The sequence below is a fragment of the Neoarius graeffei genome, chromosome 12, assembly GCF_027579695.1.
Source record: "Neoarius graeffei isolate fNeoGra1 chromosome 12, fNeoGra1.pri, whole genome shotgun sequence".
NCBI lineage: Eukaryota > Metazoa > Chordata > Actinopteri > Siluriformes > Ariidae > Neoarius > Neoarius graeffei.
This window is the reverse complement of record NC_083580.1, coordinates 25,767,769-25,789,201: the sequence shown is the minus strand read 5'-3', so window position 1 is coordinate 25,789,201 and position 21,433 is coordinate 25,767,769. Positions and strand designations below refer to the sequence as shown.

Here is a 21,433-nt window from a genome sequence, read left to right as displayed (position 1 = left end):
ACTGGGCCAGATACGTACTGGGTTGAATACGTGGGCCCTGGCAGATTCAAATTGTTCCGCCTGTGGAGTCGTTTCCCGGCGTTTTAATGTGCACGGACAGTGCATCCGCAACGAAAACGATACGGATACGGTCTAATATAAACACCACCTAAGATATGGACTGTTCAGTTTTGGGTGGAGGGTAGAAAACCACCACAAAATGAAAGAGATCCTTTACAGCATGACATTGCTGACTGACTGTTATGCCATCAAACACCAATAGCCTTTTTCTAGCAGTGCGAGTAAGGCCCTAGGAAGAGTTTGGAAGGTTGTGTGCCTTTTTAGTTAAGCTAATTTTACAACCTCCTTAGTGTTGCTTTACACAGCTGCTTCTTCCTAATCTTCATGCACTATTCTTTAAGTGTCACTGCTTCGTTTAATTATAAAAAAAGAAAAAAAAAATCAGTGTTCTTAATAGCACTCAATGAATTTATTGACACAAGTCTAACTTAAAATCTAACTTAAACCAGTCTGCTGACTTTTCAGGATTCTCTTAACTATGTTTATTTGTCTCTTCTTTTAGTGGCCATCTCTTTAATCAGTGACCTTTTGCTTTTTCCTTTTATAACATTTTTATATCTTTTTTTATCAACTTTTATATCATTTTTCTATTCTCATGTCTGATCTGATCATCCCTGTCCTCTGTTTAATGTCTGCAATTAAAATAAGAAAACACTATCAAACTGTTCTTAACACTGAATGAATTTACAAACTTTGTTTCAGTCCACATATAGAACGTTAACATAACAGTCTTTGTTGACTTTTCAGGATTCTCTTATACCATATAGCCCTGTCTCCTGTGTCATATGCCATCTTTAATTTAAAAAAAATAAAATTATTCTCAACACTGAACAATTCATCTTTGCTGAGTGCAGGATTCTTGTACATATGTAGTCTTTCCTACTCTTTCTCCTAGTGGTCATCCCTTTTGTTAGCATCAGTGTCCTTTGCTTTTCCTTGTAAATACTTTTTTCTTATAGCCATGCTCTGATCTAATCCCCTTTGCAACGTCGACGTTAATGTTAGCTGTCTCGTCCTGTGTATTCTCAGCAGTATTCTCAATGGTATCACTCACACTATTACCACCATCGGATTCAGGAGTTTTCCTCTTAGCAGGGGAAACTTCTGCCACTGCACTTGTACGTTTTAGCCAGCGGTCCATGGAGTTGGAAAATAATCTAGCCGTTGAGTTCTCCAACAAACCATAGCTGCTCGATTCTGAATCTTCCCTGCTTTTCTCTTCCAGCAGGCATCACAGATCCATAGAATTTACCCACCAACATTTTATTTATTCAGCCTGCTGCATGGTGTGTGTGGGGGGGAATGTGATATGAAGAGCAAGTCTTTATTATTAACTTACCCACTTGAAAGGTGTACATCAAACCATCTATCGGATTTGGGACACTACAACATCCTGAACGATTTAGAATTTGACTTCAAACTTGAAAAAAATTCACGGCCCACAAATGGGCTGCTGCCCAGTGGTTGAGAAACACTGCTCTAAGTGACGATGTTTATGTGACATTTGGGGGGAAAAAAAAGTCAGTAGTTTATGGAATAAAACAAATATTCATGTTCCTCAAACATGCCTATAAATAGTAAAACCAGAGAAATTGATAATTTTGCAGTGGTTTCTTAATTTTTTCCAGAGCTGTATAAAATTTTAATATATATAAAATAAGGTGGCACGAAGATATGAACTTTATCTTTGAGTGTTGAATATATTCATGAGTGAAAATATCTAACACGAGAAACTTCATACCTTCATTCCACTGTGTAATGTTCTTTATATTTTATGGACACATCCACAAATATGCAAATTAATCAAAAGAATTTTCATTTTGAACTGGTTTGCCATTTGGATGACACGCATCCATTCAGTAGGAAAACACTGGTACTGATGGTGAAATGCCAAAAAATGTCATTCAGATCTGTGATGAATTTTGTATGAAAAATGTAGGTTTTTCAGCATGAGAAGAAACTTGATATCTTCAAGCCAACATAGGTGTTTTTTATTATATAAAGTACCCAAATTTATCAAAATTCATTGATTTCCTTGCGAGTGACCAAGAAATTTGTGTCATGGTTTTGGTTGTCCATGTCCCGGATGTAGCTCATGAAAAGTATGAGTGGTTTATTTCCCAGTAAAGCACTCATGTCTGTATATTTTAAATAAATAAATTTTAGAGAGAGAGGGGCGCACACGTGCATCTCAAACAATTAGAATATTGGGGAAAATTTACTATTCTAGACTCCATTAAACGTAAACTAAAATGTTTCAAGCAGTTTTCTATTTTAATTTTGATAATTATGGCCTACAGCACAAAAAAAAGTGAGTTTGAGTAAAACCTGAATAATTACTGTGTATTTCTCAGTCTAGTTCAGTACATGCAACCACAATCATGGGGGAAGACTGCTGACTTGATCATCTGGACAATGGTCATCGGCACCTTCTGCAAGGAGGGTAAGCCCCAGAAGGTCATTGCTGAAAAGGCTGGTGAGAAAAGGTGCGCTGGCTGGAAAATGTGTACAAGCAACAGGGATGACTGCAGTATTGAGAGGATTGTCAAAAGTTGATTCAACAAGTTGGGAGAGCTTCACAAGGAGTGGACTGAGACTAGTGTTGGTGCATCAAGAGCTACCACGCACGGATGTCTTCAGCAAAGGGGCTGCAACTGTTGCATTCCTAATATCAAGCCACTCCTGAACTAGACAACATCAGAAGTGTCTTACCTGGGCTAAGGAGAGAAATAGATGAACGGATGAAGTAAGAAAGTCTTCCTTTTCAGATGAAAGTAAATTTTTGCATTTCATTTGGAAATCAAGGTCCTAGAGTCTGGAGGAAGAGTAGAGAGGCACAGAATCCAAGGTGTTTGAAGTCCAGTGTGAAGTTTCCACAGTCTGTGATTATTTGGGGTAGCATGCCATCTGCTGATGTTGGTCCACTGTGTTTTATCAAGTGCAAAGTCAATGCAGCTGTCTACCAGGAGATTTTAGAGCACTTCATGCTTCCATCTGCTGACAAGCTTTATGGAGATGTCAGTTAACTTCTCCAGCAGGATTTAGCACTTGCCCACAGTGCCAAAACTACTACCAAATGACTTGCTGACCATATTACTGTGCTTGATTGGCCAGCCAATTCGCCTTGTCTGAACCCCATGGTGAATCTATGGGGTATTGTCAAGAGGAAAATGAGAAACACAGACCCCAAAATACAGGTGAGCCGAAGGCCGTTATTGAAACAACCTGGGCTTTTAATAACGCACACCTCACTAGTGCCACAGGCTGATCACTTCCATGCCACGCCACATTGATGCAGTAATCCTTGGTAAAGGATCCCCAACCAAGTATTGAGTGTATAAATGACCATGCTTTTGCAGAAGTTGGACATTGTGTTGTAAGTTCTTTATTTTATTTATTTTTTTTTTTTTTGATTGATCTTAGGAAATATTCTAAGTTGAACTACTGCATTTCTGATTTTCATGAGGTATAATCCATAATCATCAAAATTAAAACCAAAAAAGCTTGATCTCACTTTATGTAATGAAATATAGAATATATGAATTTACCTTTTTGAATTAAATTATGAATAAATTAACTTTTTCATGATCTAATTTTTTGACATGCACTAATGCGTGCGCACACACTAATCTTCATAACAGTCTAAAAAGTTTAAATTCTGTAGAAATCCTCAAATTATATAATGATGGCATGCATGCCCAAGTCTCCATCAGTGGCGAGCTAACCGAACTGTTGAAGGTATACACTGGTTTGAGGCAGGGCTGTGTCCTGGCACCAGCCCTATTCATCCTGCTGTTCTCGGTCATTCCCACAAGTCTGTGGTAGCCTTTATTATTATTATATTATTATTTTTTAAATATCCACTAAAAAAACCCCCACATTTTAATGACTGCCTGAAATTTGGAACCCATCCCCCCTGGGGATGCTTTTGCAGATGAAGACTTTTCCTTCCATAAGCTGTCTCCAGTTCTTGCTTGTTTTTGGGGTTTTGCCTTCAGCAAGTGCTTCAACCAAGCATGCTTGGTTGATTTCAGGTCAATGACTAACTTGGCCATTGTGGAACATTCCACTACTTTTTCTTGGTGTCTGTTTTCAAACTATGCTTCAGATCATTGCCCATCTGCGTTGTGAAGCGCCATCCAATGGGTTTTGAAGCATTTGGCATTCTGAGCAGATAACGCAGCACTCCCTGTACTTCATGAATACATCATGCTTCTTTTGTTAGCAGTCATCAATAAATACAAGGTAGCCAGTTCTTTTGGCAGCCATACATATGCCCGCTGCTTTGGATTATTCCCTCACCAGCCGTGTGTGTTGCTCACAGCAGCTTGTCATTTTACTTAAACTGGAAAGCGTCGTCAATTCTGTCCTGATTTTTCTGTGTTTAATAAACTGTGCACTTAGTTATGTGACTGTTACAAAATGCATGCAACCGAGACTCCTTCCATAAGTATTAAATGGCTCCAAACAAATTCTAACATCAACTATAGTTTTGCTTGGTTAAATGAAGTTTTATATCTTTAGTCTTCATGTAAGTGGACTGTCTGCCCTATAGGGCCGTGCATGCACTACAGAAACACTCAGTAAACAGCTGAAACTAATACTGAGCTGTTCTACAAAAATAATGCACTGTGGTATAATTTGTGATGCACAGCTAAGAACTGTATGTACCTGATACGGTTCCCTCTGAAAATATTAGTGGCAAGGCCAATTCTTTTTTTTTTTCTATGCACTGAAAACCTTTTGGGTTTGAGATCCAAAGATGAATGAGACAATAGATCAGAATTTGAGCTTTCAGTTCTTGATAATTACATCTAGATGTGTGGCACCTTTTTGAGTCCACCCATTTAAGTGATCAGAAATGTTGGATCACGTGACTGACAGGTGTTTCTTGTTGCCCAGGTGTGCCCTGTTTTTGATTTGTTTAAACACAATTAATAGCGCTGAATGTCTGCCACTGGGTTTCTCCTGTAAGGACTGCATTTGGTGAAAAGGATGAACCAATATGAAGATCAGAGAGCTGTCTAATGGGAGAAAAGCAAGCAATTTTGAAGTTGAGAAAATGGATCGGAGCCTTTACACAAGCACTAGGCGTAGCCAATACAACAATGTTCTGAATAAGAAAGCACACCAGTAGTTTCTAAGGCATCAAACAGGTTGGCCACTGAACAGTTGAACGTTGAGGGCAGTAAAGAGGAAAAAAGTCAGTGACTTCCAGAAGGCAGGGGTGAATGTAACTGAATCCACTGAATAAGACTAAGAGGGAGGCAGGCTACATCACAAGATACAAACCACTCAGCAGTAATAAATGAAAGGTCAAATTGGAATTTGCAAAGAAATGGAGATGAACCACAAAAGTAATGGAAAGACTAAAATGTCAAGAAATACTAATGCTCATGACTGAAAACGTTCATTGGTCAAGCACAGTGGAGGTAGTGTCATGGCTTGGGCTTGCATGACTGCTGCTGGAATTGGGTCACTAATCTTTATCGATGTAACTAATGATGGAAGCAGCAGACTAAATTCAGAAGTCTACAGAAACGCATTTTGTCAATTTACAGAGGAATGTAGGGGTGACACTCCCCCCCCCCCCCCCCCCCCCCCAAACGCAGAAAAAATGTGAAAATCGCAGAACTGCTTGTCCAAAATGGAACTGCCATTCTGAAACCAAAAATGGGTGTTGGTGAACATCCAGTTTCAAAACTCGAGAAATTCAATCCTCGAGCTATATGGCAAGGGTTTTTTTTTTTTTTTTGAATAGATGAGCCAAAATAATTGGGGATCTTTTTTTAATGGGCCCTGACTCGGTACAAGTATGAATAGGTGGGCCTCAAAGCAGAAAAGGTTGAGAACCCCTGTTGTAAATGACGCGAGGGCTTACGATCAGTGTGCAGGCTGATTTTTGGATTTAAAAAATGTCCCATCGGACAGGCAGATATGGATTTGACTTCTTCAGACCCGTTGGACAGTCGGACTGCTGTTAATGTCGAGCCCTGATGTGCATCATGAAAGGTCACCCATAAATTTATAAAGTACTTAAGTCACAGAAATGGCAATGAACACTAACTGATGAAGAAACAGATAGGAGACCGCTTCAGCAGGATTCACCCAAACATCACCGTTGTGAGGCGTTCTCCTGCTTATCCCTGGATGTTTGTTTTATTTATTTATCCCCCCCCCCCCAATAAATCCAAGACATCTGGGGATAAGTTGGGGAATGCCTCACAAACTGTTTAAAAAATAAAATAAAATTTTCGTTATATCTAATTATAGATTATTGTACTCTGAAGTAATCACAATCTGAAAAATGGCGATCAAATACCTCAATAAAATAAAAATCTGTGGTGAATCATTCAGACTTTATTTATTTATTTATTTATTTATTTAGTATGGTACACATTAATCATCACAAATGTTGTAAAATATTTGGTAGGAATTTTAAGACTGTGCTGAACTCCATTTACAATTTGTATTCATTCACAATGAGACGAGAAAAGCAGGCGGTTATACAGAGAGACGAGACAGAAGGCAAAAAGAGCGGTAGCGAAGGCGAAAGCAGATGCATACCAGGAGTTGTACGAAAGATTGGAGACCAAAGACCTGTACAGACTAGCTAGGTAGGGAAGTGAGGGATGTACAGCAGGTAAGAGTGATGAAAGATGGAAATGTGCTGACAGTGTATTAAGAAGGTGGAAAGAATACTTTGAGGATTTATTAAATGAGGAGAATCCAAGAGAGAAAAGGTCAGATTCATTGGAGACAGCAAATCAGGAAGCAGAGTTGGTTAGTAAGGATGAGGTGAGGGCAGCCATGAAAAGAATGAAGACTGGGAAAGCAGTCGGACCAGATGGTATCCCGATTGAGGCTTGGAGACGTTTGGGTGAGATGGCTATGGAGTTCCTAACGAGATTGTTTAATAAGATCCTAGAGAATGAGAAAATGCCAAATGAATGGAAGAGGAGTGTGCTAGTCCCAATATACAAGAATAAGGGAGATGTACAGAGCTGCAGTAATTACAGAGGAATAAAACTGATGAGCCACACCATGAAGCTATGGGAAAGGGTATTGGAGGCAAGATTGAGAAGAGAGGTAGCAATCTGTGAACAGCAGCACAGGTTTATGCTAAGGAAGAGCACGTCGGATGCAATTTTTGCTTTAAGAATGTTAATGGAGAAGTACAGGGAAGGCCAGAGAAAGCTACATTGTGTGTTTGTAGACCTGGAGAAGGCATTCAATAGAGTGCCAAGAGATGAGTTATGATATTGTATGAGAGTGGAGTGAATGAGAAGTATATTAGAGTGGTGCAAGACATGTATGAGAACAGTGAAACAGCAGTGAGGTGTGCAGTTGGAACAACTGAATGGTTCAAGGTGGGACTCCATCAAGGATCTTCTTTGGGCCCTTTTTTGTTTTGCCATAGTGGTGGATAGCTTGATGGATGAAGTGAGGCAAGAGTCACCATGGAACATGTTTGTGGATGATCTTGTGATACAGTATGTGGTGAAAGTAGAAAGGAGGTTGAGCTGGGTTTGGAGAGATGGAGGTATGCATTGGAATGAAGGTGAGCAGTAGCAAAGCAGAATACATGTGCATCAATGGGGATGAGAGTGTAGTGAAGATGCAAGGAGTAGACGTAAAGAAAGTTGGTGAATTCAAGTACCTGGGGTCAACTGTGCAGGAAAATGGGGGCTGTGATAGTGAGGTGAGAGAGAGTGCAGGCAGGGTGGAGCAGTTGGAGAAGGATTTCAGGAGTCATTTGTGATTTTTAGGAAAGTCCCAGCAAAAGTGAAAGGTAAGATGTATAAAGACAGTAGTGAGACCAGCTGTGATGTATGGATTGGAGACCGTACACTTATGAAGAGACAGGAGACAAAGTTGGAGGTGGTGGAGTTGAGGATGTTAAGGTTTGCGATGGGGGTGACAAGGTTGGACAGGATAAGGAACGAGCACATCAGAGGGGACAGCACATGTGGAGAGCTTGGGAATTAAGCTAAGAGAGAGGAGACCGAGATGGTATGGGCACATCCTGAGAAGAGATGCAAAACATGTTGGAAGGAGAATGTTGAGGATGGAGCTGCCAGGCAAACGAAAACGAGGAAGGCCAAAGAGGAGATGCATGGATGTGGTGAGAGAGGACATGAAAGTGGCAGGTGTGGTAGAGAAGGATGCTGAAGACAGGGAGCAATGGAGATGAAAGATCCGCTGTGGCGACCCCTAATCAGGAGCAGCCAAAAGATGATGATTCTTCATTCACAATGTGACGGTCACCCTTATGTCCAGTTTAATTTCTTTCATTTATATTTCAAATTTTACTGGATCAATCAAGATTTAACTTTATTTCCTCCAGAAGCTTTGAATTTGGGTGAGTCTAACTCTTAAAACTGTGTATCAGGTAATGGGTTATAACACATGCACCATAATGGGACACTGGATAGTTTGTTACAGTAAAAGTTTGTTTTATTGAAAAATTATTAAAGTATAAGGATTATCATAACTATACCTGCCTTTTGATAAACTTTGTTAACCATTTTCATTGAACTAGTAAATACATAGTAATAAAAAGGTTATGGTCAGGACAAGTGAAAAATCTTGCTGCTTGCCTGACTGGACAAGTGGGTTAAAAAGTTAATGTCCAAGCCCTTACATGTTTCTGATTTCATTTTTGATGTCTTTCAGCAGGGCGGCACGGTGGTGTAGTGGTTAGCGCTGTCGCCTCACAGCAAGAAGGTCCGGGTTCGAGCCCCGTGGCTGGCGAGGGCCTTTCTGTGTGGAGTTTGCATGTTGTCCGCGTGGGTTTCCTCCGGGTGCTCCGGTTTCCCCCCACAGTCCAAAGATATGCAGGTTAGGTTTACTGGTGACTCTAAATTGACCGTAGGTGTGAATGGTTGTCTGTGATGACCTGGCGACTTGTCCAGGATGTACCCCGCCTTTCGCCTGTAGTCAGCTGGGATAGGCTCCAGCTTGCCTGCGACCCTGTAGAACAGGATAAAGCGGCTAGAGATAATGAGATGTCTTTCAGCAGAGGTGATTACCGTACATTTCTTCGCCACCTTTCTCTCGCTCTCCCAATTTGAACCTGAAAGTCTATTATGTAGAAATTGAATAAGAATTTATTGCTCGATGTGTTTTTATGGATTTCAGAACTCCAGAATTGTATCATTTGGTATGTGGAAACTTTCCCATCTCTTATGACAGAAAATGGGGAAAAACAAAACCACACACACAAAAAAAATTGTATTGGTAAAATCACAAAACGGAATTGTTAATTTTCTGAAATGGAAACTCATCCCTAGAAATGTATTCAATCTAATTGGGAGGATCATCATGCTACAAGTAAAGGATGCAAAACACACTGCCAACACAACAAAGGACTTCATTATGTGGAAAAGTGGAAGACTTTTAGACTGGCCAAGTCAATTACCACACCTTAACCCGATTGAGCATGCATTTCACCTTGTGAAGAGGAGACCGAGGGGTGAAACCCCCAAAACAAACAACTGAAAGACAAACCAGGAAAAGAACCGCAAGGTGCTCAAAGGTGCCATGGTGATGCCAGTGGGTCACTGGCTTGATGCACTTATTGCAAGCAAGGAATGTCACCAAATAAGTGTTGGGTTTTAAAATTAAAGTATATAATCTAGTACTTTTTGCTCAAAGGTGCCATGTTCTCAGTTGTTTAACATGTCTGGATATCTAAATGACATGAAAGCTGAAATTCTGATCAATTGTCTTTCATCTTTTGATCTCAAACCAAAACATCTTTAGCAAAAACAAAATAATTGGCCTTTCTGTTCCAATACTTTCAGAGGGGACTGCATATAGACACTCACCTACCCTTCTTATCAGTGGACTTCAGAGAGATGCTCTCGTTTCTGTTAGTGCTGTCAAGCGATTAAAATATTTAATCGCGATTAATGTCGCGACTGTCATAGTTAACTCGCGATTAATCGCAATTTAATCGCACATTTTTGTCACATGAAAAACCATTGTAATTCTCTTATCAGCATAAAAAAGTGAATGGGCTTGCTTTGTACCAGTTTTTTTTTTTATTGCAGAGCATAACACGTCTTGTCACAGCCACTGACATCCATAACTTCCATATTAGATGAGAAAACCAAGGGATGAAAAATAAAGTGCATATCACTGTGAAAATAAAGTTTTATTTTACTCTTCATTAGTTTCTTTTGAAGAGAAGTATTTGCCATAAAAGAAGAAAAAAACAGATAACAAAAATAAAAACATTCATCATACGTTCAAAAACGTTCATCATAGTGTGGCACTGTATTATCTAATTCTCACTGCTTATAACTATACACCTACCCGGTGGAGATAAGCTGGGAAACTGAAGACTGAAGGAACAGTATTGAAAAGTATTTTTCCAGTCTCACCTGTGAAAGGTAATCCCATGTGATCTCGTTTGGACGGTAAACCTGTTGGTACAGTTAAACGCAGCACATGAATGAGGCATCTTTATTCTCTGCTACTGTCTAGATGCTATACCAGAGACGGTTGAAGAATCTCCACTTTGCCCCATCCAATATGGTGGCGAGGATGTTTATATGTCTATGCTTTTCTCCATCACTCACACGTACTCTTTTTTTTTTTTTTTTTTTCCACTTTAATTTTTATTGAAAATTTTTCTTTACAAAGGAGGAACAACTCAATAATAAATTACAACAAGTAAGAACACGTTCAGAAATACAACAAATGGGAGTCTCTTTACGTATAATCTGTCCATATTCTTTTTTCTTTTCCTTAATCAAGTTTTTTAGTTTTGTCGTTGTTCAGTGATAAATATTGTCCATCTCTTCCATTTCTCTTTGAATTGGGCTTCCTGTAGCCTCAGGCGGTGTATCATTTTTTCCATTGTGTATATTTCCTCAACCAGGTGAGTCCATTGATCTTGAGTGGGGGTGTCTTCCCTTCCCCATTTCTTCGTGATGGCTTTCTTAGCTGCTGTTAGTAATATTTTTACCAGGTATCTATCTTTCGGTCTAATATTTTCTTCACATAGGTTACACAAATACAATACTGTACAAGTCATTGGAATCTTATATCCAAGAATTTGCAACAATGCATCGTGTACCATTTTCCAAAACAATCTGATTTTATCACATTTCCAGAAAACGTGCGAGTGATCCACATTCATTACTCCACAGCCTCTCCAACAAGGCATATTTTTGTTCACCTGTTTACTCTTGACTTTGGGTGAGATGAAAAAAACGTACCAGATTTTTCCAGGAGAACTCCCTCCAGATCCGTGAATTGGTGGATGTGTGGTGTATCTTCCACATCTTTAACCACTCCTCTTCTGTGATTTTTATCTTAAATTCTGATTCCCATTTTTCTTTTATGTATTTGGTTGAGTGCTTATTTGATATTAATTTTTTATATAACCCGGAAACAATTCTAATTTTGTTTTCTTTGTATATATTGATTACGAGTTGGATCACACCATGCACTTCTCCGGAGGGGTCCATCCTGATCTTTCAGAAAGTAATCTCTAAGTTGTAGGTGCCTATAGAATTCCTGTTTATCCAAATCAAATTTTTCCTTCATATTTTGGAAACTCTCCAGCTGCCCGTTCTTCACTAGCACACACCACGCTGTGATTCCCTTGGTTGTCCACCACTTAAACCCTTTATCATATCTAGCTGGTTTGAATTTGCTATCATATGCTATCCATTTTAATGAATTAGCATCTTTTTGAATCTTGTATTTTTTTATTATGCTGAACCATAATTTTAGTGTAAACTTCGTTATTGGGTTTATTTGGTTTTTAATCACCTTGTATGTGTCTTCATCTCCTATAATACTCTGTACTGGGTATTCTCCAAGCTGTGTTTCCAACTCTTTCCACTTTGCAGTGTAATCTGGTTTGCACCATCCAACCATATACCTCAGCTGGGCTGCATAGTAGTATGCTTTCAGATTGGGAAGTCCCATCCCACCTTCTTCTTTTGGCAGCTGGAGAGTCTCCAATCTTATTCTAGGCCTTTTTCCACCCCAAACAAACCTTGAAATTATTCTATTCCAGCTCATAAACTGAGACTGTGGGACCTCTACTGGTAAGGATTGGAACAGGTATAAAAGCCTTGGCAAAACATTCGTCCTGATTATCTGGATTCGTGAGCTTAGATCCAGTGTTAATGTGGACCATCTTTCAATATCTTTTTGTATTTCCTGATTTATCTTACCATAGTTTGATTTATATAGTTTAGATAATCCTTTCATGATTGTGACCCCCAAATATTCAATTCCCTTACGTTTCCAGTCAAGTTTAAATAATTCTTGGATCTCTTTAGGTGGGCTATAGTTAAGTGCTAATATCTGTGTCTTTGCAACATTTATTTTATATCCTGATAGGTGTCCAAATGTTTCTAAAAGTTTCATCAATTGAGGTAATGATTCATTTGGGCGTTCGAGGTAGGTTATGACGTCATCTGCGAAAAGTCCTATTTTTTGTTCTACGCCATTCACCACCACTCCTTTAATCTCTTGTTCCTGTCTTATAGCCTGTGCTAGCGGCTCTATAAAAATGGCAAATAGAGTGGGTGATAGACAGCATCCTTGTCTTGTTGATCTCTGTAGTCTAATTTTGTCTGTCAGGCTCCCATTGACTAATTCTTGCAGTTGGTTGTTGATAGAGTGTCTTTATGCACTGTATTGATTTATTATTAAAGCCAAATCTCCCTAACACTTTATATAGAAATTTCCAGTTGACAGAATCGAAAGCTTTCTCTGCATCAATACTTACTAATACAGTGCTCTTTTTGTCTTTTCTTGCTTGTTCCACTACGTGTAGTGTTCTTCTAATGTTGTCATGGGTCTGGCGCCCTCTTATAAATCCTGTTTGATCTTCCTCTATTATTTCTGATATAAAGGAGTTCAGCCGTTTAGAGATTATAGTTGTATATATTTTATAGTCAACATTTAATATTGAGATTGGTCTATAGCTTGCACAGTGTTCTTTGTCTTTTCCTTGTTTCGGTATGACTGTAATTATTGCCTCAGACCATGATGGGGGTATTTTATTGTTTTGGAGAGTCCAATTGAAAGAGGCAAGGAGTAGTGGTGACAGCTCTTCTCCAAACATCCTATACCACTCTGCTGGGTATCCATCGCTCCCTGGTGATTTATTGTTTTTCAATGTATTTATTGCTTCTTTTACTTCCTCCAGTGTAATCTCTGCTGTTAATTTATCATTTTGTATAAGTCCAATTGAGGGTAAGTCTAACGTTTCTAGGAATGCAATCATATCATTCTCATCTGCAGATGCAGGTTGTGTATATAGGTCTTGATAATATCTTTGGAAGATATCCTCAATACCATCCGAGGTAGACACTGTCTCACCTGTATGAGGATCTTTAATTTTGCATATATTACTAATTGCTTGCTGTTTTCTTATACGCTTTGCCAGTATTTTTGTGGCCTTTGAGCCTACTTCATGGTAGCCCAGTTTAAAATATTTATTCTTTTTTTCAATTTCGTCCAGAAGTATGTCATTAATTTTTGTTTTTGTATCTTTAATTTGTTGACTTATCTTGGGGTCATTAGTATATTGATATTCCTGTTCCAATACTCTTAACCTTTCATTGTACATTTTATAAGCCTCCATTTTAGCTCTTTTTGCATGTGCAGTTTCAGCTATCAGTTTTCCTCTGATGACTGCCTTCATGGCATCCCAGAAAATCGTTGGGTCTACAGTGCCATTGTTATTTTCCTCTATATATCTTTCAATTTCTGTTTTTACCTTCTTTGTTTGGTCATTATTCAGAATTCCCAGATTAAGTCTCCATACTGTCTGCCGTCTTCTATTGTTTAAGTTTATTGTTAAATAGAGTGGGTTATGGTCTGACACGTCTGCGCCCCCTATCCTGCATTCTCGGACCATATGGTTGTCCTCTACATTCATAAAAAAATAATCTATCCTTGAGTGGACTTTATGTGCTGCGGAATAATGCGTGAAGTCTTTTTCCAGGGGGTGTAGATTCCTCCAAACATCAATCATTCCCATCTCCTTCAAGGATATGTTTATGAATCTTGTCAGATGCATTCTATTCTTCTTGAGACTAGTTGTATCTATTCTGTGGTCTCTAATAACATTTAGGTCTCCCCCACAAACCAGAATACCTCCTGTTTCTGCTGTGATATCATCAAATAGACATCTAAAAAAGGATTTGTCACTTTCTGGAGGTGCATATATGTTTACTAGTGTTAGCAGTTCATTCTCCACTCTTCCTTTTACTATAATGTATCTTCCTTCCTTATCCCTGCATTCCTTCTCAAGGTCAAATTTAGTTGAATTTGGTATTAGTATCACTACTCCTCTTCTACATCCCCCTTTAAATGAACTATAGTATAAGTTCCTGTAGCCAAAATTTTTAAGTTTATCATGTTCTGATTGTGACAAGTGGGTCTCCTGAAGAAAAATTATTTGTGCTTTTTCTTTTTTAAGTTTTGTCATGACCTTTTGTCTTTTAATTGGATTGTTTAGACCATTTACATTCAACGACATTATTTTAATATTATTAGTCGTCATTTTGTTTTGCTATTATTTGTAGGTATACTCCCAAACATTTCTGAACAAAACACTCATGAACAATAAATATAACACCATGAACCAAAACAATGGTGACTTCAAACAGTGGGGTGAACTGTGCCCCGAGTCCCTGTTGGAGGGTGAAGGGGAAATCCTCATCTCTCATGGGGGCCCCTTCCTAGACTTGATTAGTTCCTAATTGAACTCTATAAGGTCTAGATGTGTCCAACTATTGAAAAGAAAACTGAACATCTCCTGGTCGGATATGATTATTATCAGTGTTGAAGTCTGTTTTACTGCTACCTGTCTCCAGTGCATGTTCATGTTTTCCTGAGGTAGTCCTGTAGCTTCTCTCTGGCACGGTGCGCTGCTTCACGTGTCGTATCCTTTCCTCTGGCGCGCTGCCATTCCGGTGCTACGCGTGTCTTCTCCCTCGCCGCCGGTATGCTGTCATCGCCCGGTGGGTCTGTGATGAATCCCCTTTCTCTCATAGCCTGCGCGGCTTCCACGGCGGTGTCGTATGTTTTCACTCCATTGCTCCAGTGTATCCGTATTTTGGTCAGCGGCGTCTGGAAACGTATTTTGTTTTCTTTAAGCACCTTTTTAATGCCCACATATGACCTCCGTTTCTGGACGACTTCTGCAGGATAATCATGATCAAAAAAGATCTGCTTGTCTCCTACTTGTATTTTTCTCTTCCATGCCGTCTTCAAGATAATTTCTTTCGTCTCAAACTTGAGAAAGTTGATTATGATGGACCTGGGTGGTGCATTCGGGCTTGGTTTCTGTGCGAGCGCGCGGTGCGCTCTCTGGACGTGGAGCTCCGTTCCTTCAGGTAGCTGTAGCTCTGTTTTTAGCATCTGGTCTACATACTTGCTAGTGGAGTTTCCCTCCGTCTCCTCTGGAACGCCGAAAATGCGGATATTATTCCTTCTTGATCTCCCCTCGAGGTCGGTTACCTTTTCTTGCATCTGGCGTGTCCGTTCCAGCATTTCCATCATCACTTGTCCCGCGTCTACTTTCCACTCCTCCAGCTCTGCTATGCGCTCCTGAGCCTCGGCCATTTCCGCCTTCTGTGTCCGTAGCTCGGTTATGTTGTCTGCTAGCTTGCGCTCAATTTCTTGTTGAAGAGTCGTGATTTCTTCTTTCATTTCTTTTTTCAACTCGTCTTTTAGCGTGATCAGTTCGTGTCGTATCTCTTGTTTAAGGTCTTTTATATCCTTGCTGATTGTAGCCAGCCCGACTCGCAGTGTCTCGTTGTGGTCTTGTCCCTCCATTTTCTTTGCTGCGTCGTCCTCGTGTTCGCTTTCTGAGGTCTCGGGTAGCTTTTCAGTTTCGGGTAGTTTCTCAACTTTTTCTTGTCTCTGATTAGTGTTTCCTGTTCTTCGGTTGCCTCTCCCACCCATAATATAACTTTCGGTTGTCGAGTTTAAGCCTTAGGGTGGTTTTTTTATGTCCGACTTGGGAGAGCAGTTAACTATACGTCTGTTCACTCGGCCATCTTCCCGGAAGTCCCACTCACACGTACTCTTATTGAAGCAGCGCGCGACAAGCCTCAACAGGAACTACGAGTGACTCGCAGGGCCAAATTAGAATTTGCGTTAACGGCACTATTTTTTAAAATCGTGTTAAATTGAGATCGCGTTAATGCGTTATCGCGTTAACTTTGACAGCACTAGTTTCTATAAATGGGGCTCTTTAACCTTTCTTTATATGGATGTGTACTCCTATTCTGGTCAGTAATCTGCAGGCAGACTCAGTTGGTACATTGACCATTGTGTTGGAGAGGAAGGTGTCGTGCCAGCTCTGTGTTTATCAGGTCTTGCTAAGAGCCCCACACTTCCTGTGAAGGGGAGGAGGAAAAGCTGAGACTTGCAAACAAAAGAAAACTGCAAAGAAAGTGACTGTTATGCTGGAATCCTGGGGATTTTTTTGTTTTGTTTTGCATGTTTTTGATTTTTCATTTTTGGTTCTTTAATTGGATACTAACTCTTAAGGGATGGTAGGTTGTGTTAAAAGGTCGTGAGCAGAATTAATGGTTACCGTAACTCTGAATTGGAGTTGTTCTAAATGTTCCAGTCTGCTCACTGTTTGTTCACAATATAGTTTATTTGAAATTTTTGATTTGGAAAATTACTGCATGCCAAAACTGAAATTGTTTGACAAAGAATTTGGCTTGAATGCTCAGCTTTTGTTGGCCTGTCCAGGCCATCATATGAATTTGATAAGGAGTGATTGGGGGGGATTGCTGGACCGTGTTTCCTGTCTTGTGTGTTCTGTGATTTTGATGTCAAGTCGCTCAAAGTGAGCATCCATTTATGCTATTCTGTTTCTTGTCCATAGGTGAGAAAAAGAGCAGCAGACACTGTATGGCTTGGAGAGAGCCACTGTCCATACATGCAGACTTTTTTTTCCTAAAGAATATTTGATTTAGTGGGTTTAAAGACTAACTTGTTTGGGATTTAAAAATAAATCGGGAATGTTTAGTTTCTTTGCCTCAAAGGAATCCAGTTTGTGACCTTTTATGGATTCCACCTCGTCTTTAAAAGGTCAGTCTTATTTGGAGTGAACTCAATTGTTGATCAGTGCATTCTTCTGTCAACTCATTGGAAAGCAAAATGTATATATGAAGCTTCAACTGGATCAAAGCATTGTTTTGAAATTTGGACATTTTCTCTGGACAGTGTGTCTGATTTTATGGATAAGATGAACGGTGGTTTGTCTGGACTCTACTCTGAAGCAAAGGGTATCGTGCATAAGGTGCTGGTTTCTGCAGAGAACTTGCAGCTCACACTGAGCTCTGACTTCACTCTTGAGGAACACACTCTTCGCTGCCATCACAGAGGTTGTCTGGAAGCAAAAACCACAGGGTATTAAACCTAACAATGCATTTGTGCACTTTCAGGTGGCTTTGTCATGTTTTAATTTCAAAGCTTTCACACATGGTATTAACATATGAAAATGGATATTATTAGAATGTAACTGATTATAGTACTGTTATTGGTTCCGTTTGTTTTTTTTATGAAAATATTTATAGTCAGCATTGCTTTATTTTTAACAGTTATTCGCCGATGGCGAAGTGAATAACATCAACTTTGTCTCGGTTATTTTTCACGGATATTCACTTTGCCTCGACTTTGTTTTGGTTATTATTCATCGAGGTTGGTAAATGTTGTAGTATTAATACATAGGTGATTGTTTTTAATACAATATTTTTAAATAAATCTTATTTCAAACTTCAAAAGTGGCATGCAAATGTAATGTGTGCAGACTTGTCATTTATCTATGCCGACTTGCATAAAATACATTTGTTTTGAAAGATAAAGTAAATCACAATTCCACGTTACCTTTGAATAGTTTTAGACCAAACTTGGCATCTTTAGTGCTTTTAGGAACAGCATTTTCTTTCATAATTTAGAATTCTTCCTCACTTATTGTGACAAAGCGATTGGTAGCCATTTTGCCGAGTTGCTCGAGGTGATTTGGTTAAGAAATTCTGACTATTTCTTGATAATCAGTGCATGTGATTTCCTATAATCACCTGCATATTTGTAGTAATACCCATTAAAACATGACACTAGGCAGAATGATGCATTCATTGCTTGCTTAACTTGGGAACCACACTTCATTTTTGTACAAATGAAAGCTATACTGCCAAGCTATGTAAAATTTCACAAGTCTCATGGTGGTCATGACAAAGCATGTGAACATCAGTTAACATTCAGTCGTGTCTAAAATGTCAGCGGAGGTTATTTCGGCCTATACAAAATGCATTCTATAGTCTTAAGAAGCCTAGATTAACAAAACCAATCATGGTCCCCATGCACGATCTGTTTAAAATCTCCCCCTGCAAAGGTGCATTGGTTTACTTATTACTGAAAATGTAGTATTCATGGTTTCACTGGTGCAGCACATTTCAGTTAGCAGGCAGCTACTCATCAGGAAATATGCTTTAACAGCATTACTACCCTCATAGCTTCCCTGCTATTAGCCAGATTTTAAGGCAGCTTTGTATTTGTCATCCTTGGTGTAAGCAGACCCACTGAAAGATGCACTTAGATGGCTCTGGACACCTTTATTTATTTTTTTATTTTATTTTTTTTTGTGCTACGATGGCTTAGGACTGCAATTGACATGATAACTTTAGGACTACAGTTCTCGTAAACGGGGGAAGCCATGGCCTAATGGTCACTCGTTTGATTCCCTGGACCAGCAGGAATGGCTGAAGTGCCCTTGCGCAAGGCACCTAGCCTCCAGCTGCTCCCCAGGCTGCTCTGGGTATGTTATGTCACTCTGGATAAGAGCATCTGCCTGTAATGTTTTGTGCCCAAGTCTCAATCACTGAACAGTTGATGACTTCACCAAAATAGACTTCATTCGAAAACCTAATGAATTTCCCAGTTACACAATTATTCATTATTTATGTAGGACACAGTTATAGAAGCAAGTTATTTATAATCACACTATCTGTGATCACTCAAATGAGGATGGCTTCCCTTTTGAGTCTGGGTCCTCTCAGTTTCTTCCTCATGTCTTCTGAGGGAGTTTTTCCTTGCCACCGTCGCCTCAGGCTTGCTCATTAGAGAGAAAATTAGTTCAAATGTTGATTTGATTATTTTTCCGTAAAGCTGCTTTGCAACTGTCTGTTAAAAGTGCGATACAAATAAACTGACTTGACAAATATTGCAAGGTTGGTTTTCAGTTCATTTCTAACAGTGGAGTTAAACAGGTTAGATTTACTGCAGATTGACCCACCTGCTGCTGTGGAAATCATCTTACCATTAAACCATCTACATCAGGGGTATTCAATTTAAGTCACTGAGGTACAGTTATTAAATTTTGTCCAAGTAGAAGGTCCGAACCGAAGTCCAGCTTGTGTCTTATAGCCTTCCCCTATGTCCACATTTTCATATGGTTTCAACAATATTTATTGTTAATTTCCAATGCAGGAAATGAACTGAGTGCACAACTATCTCTTTTACCATAAATAAAAGTAGTCCCAGGAAAATAAATTCAAGGCCTTTATTTCAGATTAAAGAAAACAAACCTCAGAATAAAATAAAGTGCAAACAAAGTGGAAGAACTCCTTTTTCTCTTAAATTAAAGAGGTCCCAACCTGAAGAATTGAAGGCCTACACTTCAAGTAAAAAAGTCAACTCAGAAAACATTAACTAAAAAGTGCAAACAGAGCATTGACTTAACATTTTCTCTTTTTTGTTCTTAAAATAAGGAGGTCCCAGCCTAAAAAAATGAGGGCCTACTTTTCAAGGAAAAAAAAGTCCACATCTTCAGAAAACAAGTGGCTTTTTGGGGGGGAAATGCAAACAGAAAATTTTCCTTTGAACTTTTCTCTTTTAATTCTTCTTTTACTTTTCTTAATGAGAAAAATGGGCATGTGGCTGACCTGCCAGTAATTTAAATCTTGGTTGGAATGGAGTTAGTGCCATTCTCATGCAGATATGTAGATGTTCATTGTTGAGCCTAGAACGGTACTTGGTTTTGACAATGTTCATAGTGGAAAAAGCTGACTCACAGCTGTAAGTCGATCCAAACATAGTCAAGGTGTGCAGTGCTCCTTTGGTTAGACCAGGGAACACACTCTCAAACAGTCTGTAACCAGAAAGTAGCAGGGTCAGTTGTCTCAAAATGCTCTCTTAATGCAGCATTTCCTTGCAGATCAATGAGCAGGTCAATGTCTCAGCAACGGCGTTTAAGCACTCCTTCACAACTGTCCCATCACTAAATGTTTTTATGTTGCCCCAAAATCCACGCTACTTTTAAGGAACATTTGTTTGCATGTTGCTGGGCTGTAAATGTATGTGTGATGAGTCGGGTAGACCTGTCATACTGTGCTTGCAGTTGGGTTATTTTGCGTGCCCTCAGCTCGGACTTCAGGGGATAACTTTGCTCAAAAGAGCTGTGCTTTGTTTCGTAGTGGCGCTTCACATTGCCGCTTTTAATTAATGCCACATTTTCGGAGCATATGAGGCACACTGGTTTTGAACTGCTTGCCGGAAGAATGAACATGTCCATTCATCTTCAAAACAACGATTTTCCTTGTCTACTTTCCGCTGCCTTTTGGAGCAAGCCATGTTGTCTCGGTCGGTTGTCTCTGAACTTAACTCTCTTCCTCTCTGCTTGTTGCTCTGCTGTGGTGCGCTGGGTAAACTAACGATTTTATTGGCTCAGCTGAGTGAAGCTATTGTCGTATTAACTGGAGTAGCAGTGCCCGCTGTCAATAGCCACGACCGTCCAAAATAATGCTCCATGAAAATTACTTAATCTCGTGAATTTACCATTGGTCACGGGTCCGGATCCGGACCGAGGTCCGCCATTTGGTGATGCCTCATCTACATTATCTCATAATTAAAAGGTATTTTGCTGAATCCTTCTTGGAATCCTTTACCAGCTCTAAGCTGGGATTTCACTCTGACTAATGCTGCACACTTCTTTTGTGGTCACACAGAGTAAGCTTAACTGTCTAATGGGATCCAAGTATGCTGGGGATTGCTGTGCTTTTAATTTTTTATTTTTTAATAAACTAAATTGATTGTACACTTGTGCGGCAGCATATACCGTACTCTGAGATTGGTAATTTGTTCATTCGTTTTAAAAAATGGCTGCCCTTTTGAGGGCTGTAGTTAGAGGATAGAGCAGTGTGTCACCATGGCTGTGTGTTTTGACTGTTTCTGCCTTTTGCGGTCCTGCAGCACGTGGTCTCCTTGATTTAAATCCAAGCCTGAAGCAAATCAGCTGTCTGATGAAATGTGAGCATTTATTTTGTGTCAGAATGGATTTCAGTGCAAAATGAATCAAGGTGAATTGAATCTG

General features: G+C 39.5%; 1 protein-coding gene across 4 annotated transcripts in view; it reads left to right on the top strand.

The window, feature by feature from the left end:
- Positions 1–21,433, top strand: part of ap3b1a (adaptor related protein complex 3 subunit beta 1a) — a 286,193-nt gene that overhangs the window by 51,064 nt on the left and 213,696 nt on the right. For 2 of the 4 annotated variants that reach the window (XM_060935724.1, XM_060935723.1), the window contains exon 1: positions 17,294–17,472. The exons of 1 other annotated variant lie outside the window; for it this stretch is intronic. In XM_060935724.1, the coding sequence (XP_060791707.1) occupies positions 17,300–17,472 (173 nt within the window). In that variant the 5' untranslated portion in view covers positions 17,294–17,299. Of the gene's footprint in view, positions 1–17,286; positions 17,473–21,433 lie in introns of those variants that run through there. One more of the 4 variants, XM_060935721.1, reaches the window with a different exon arrangement.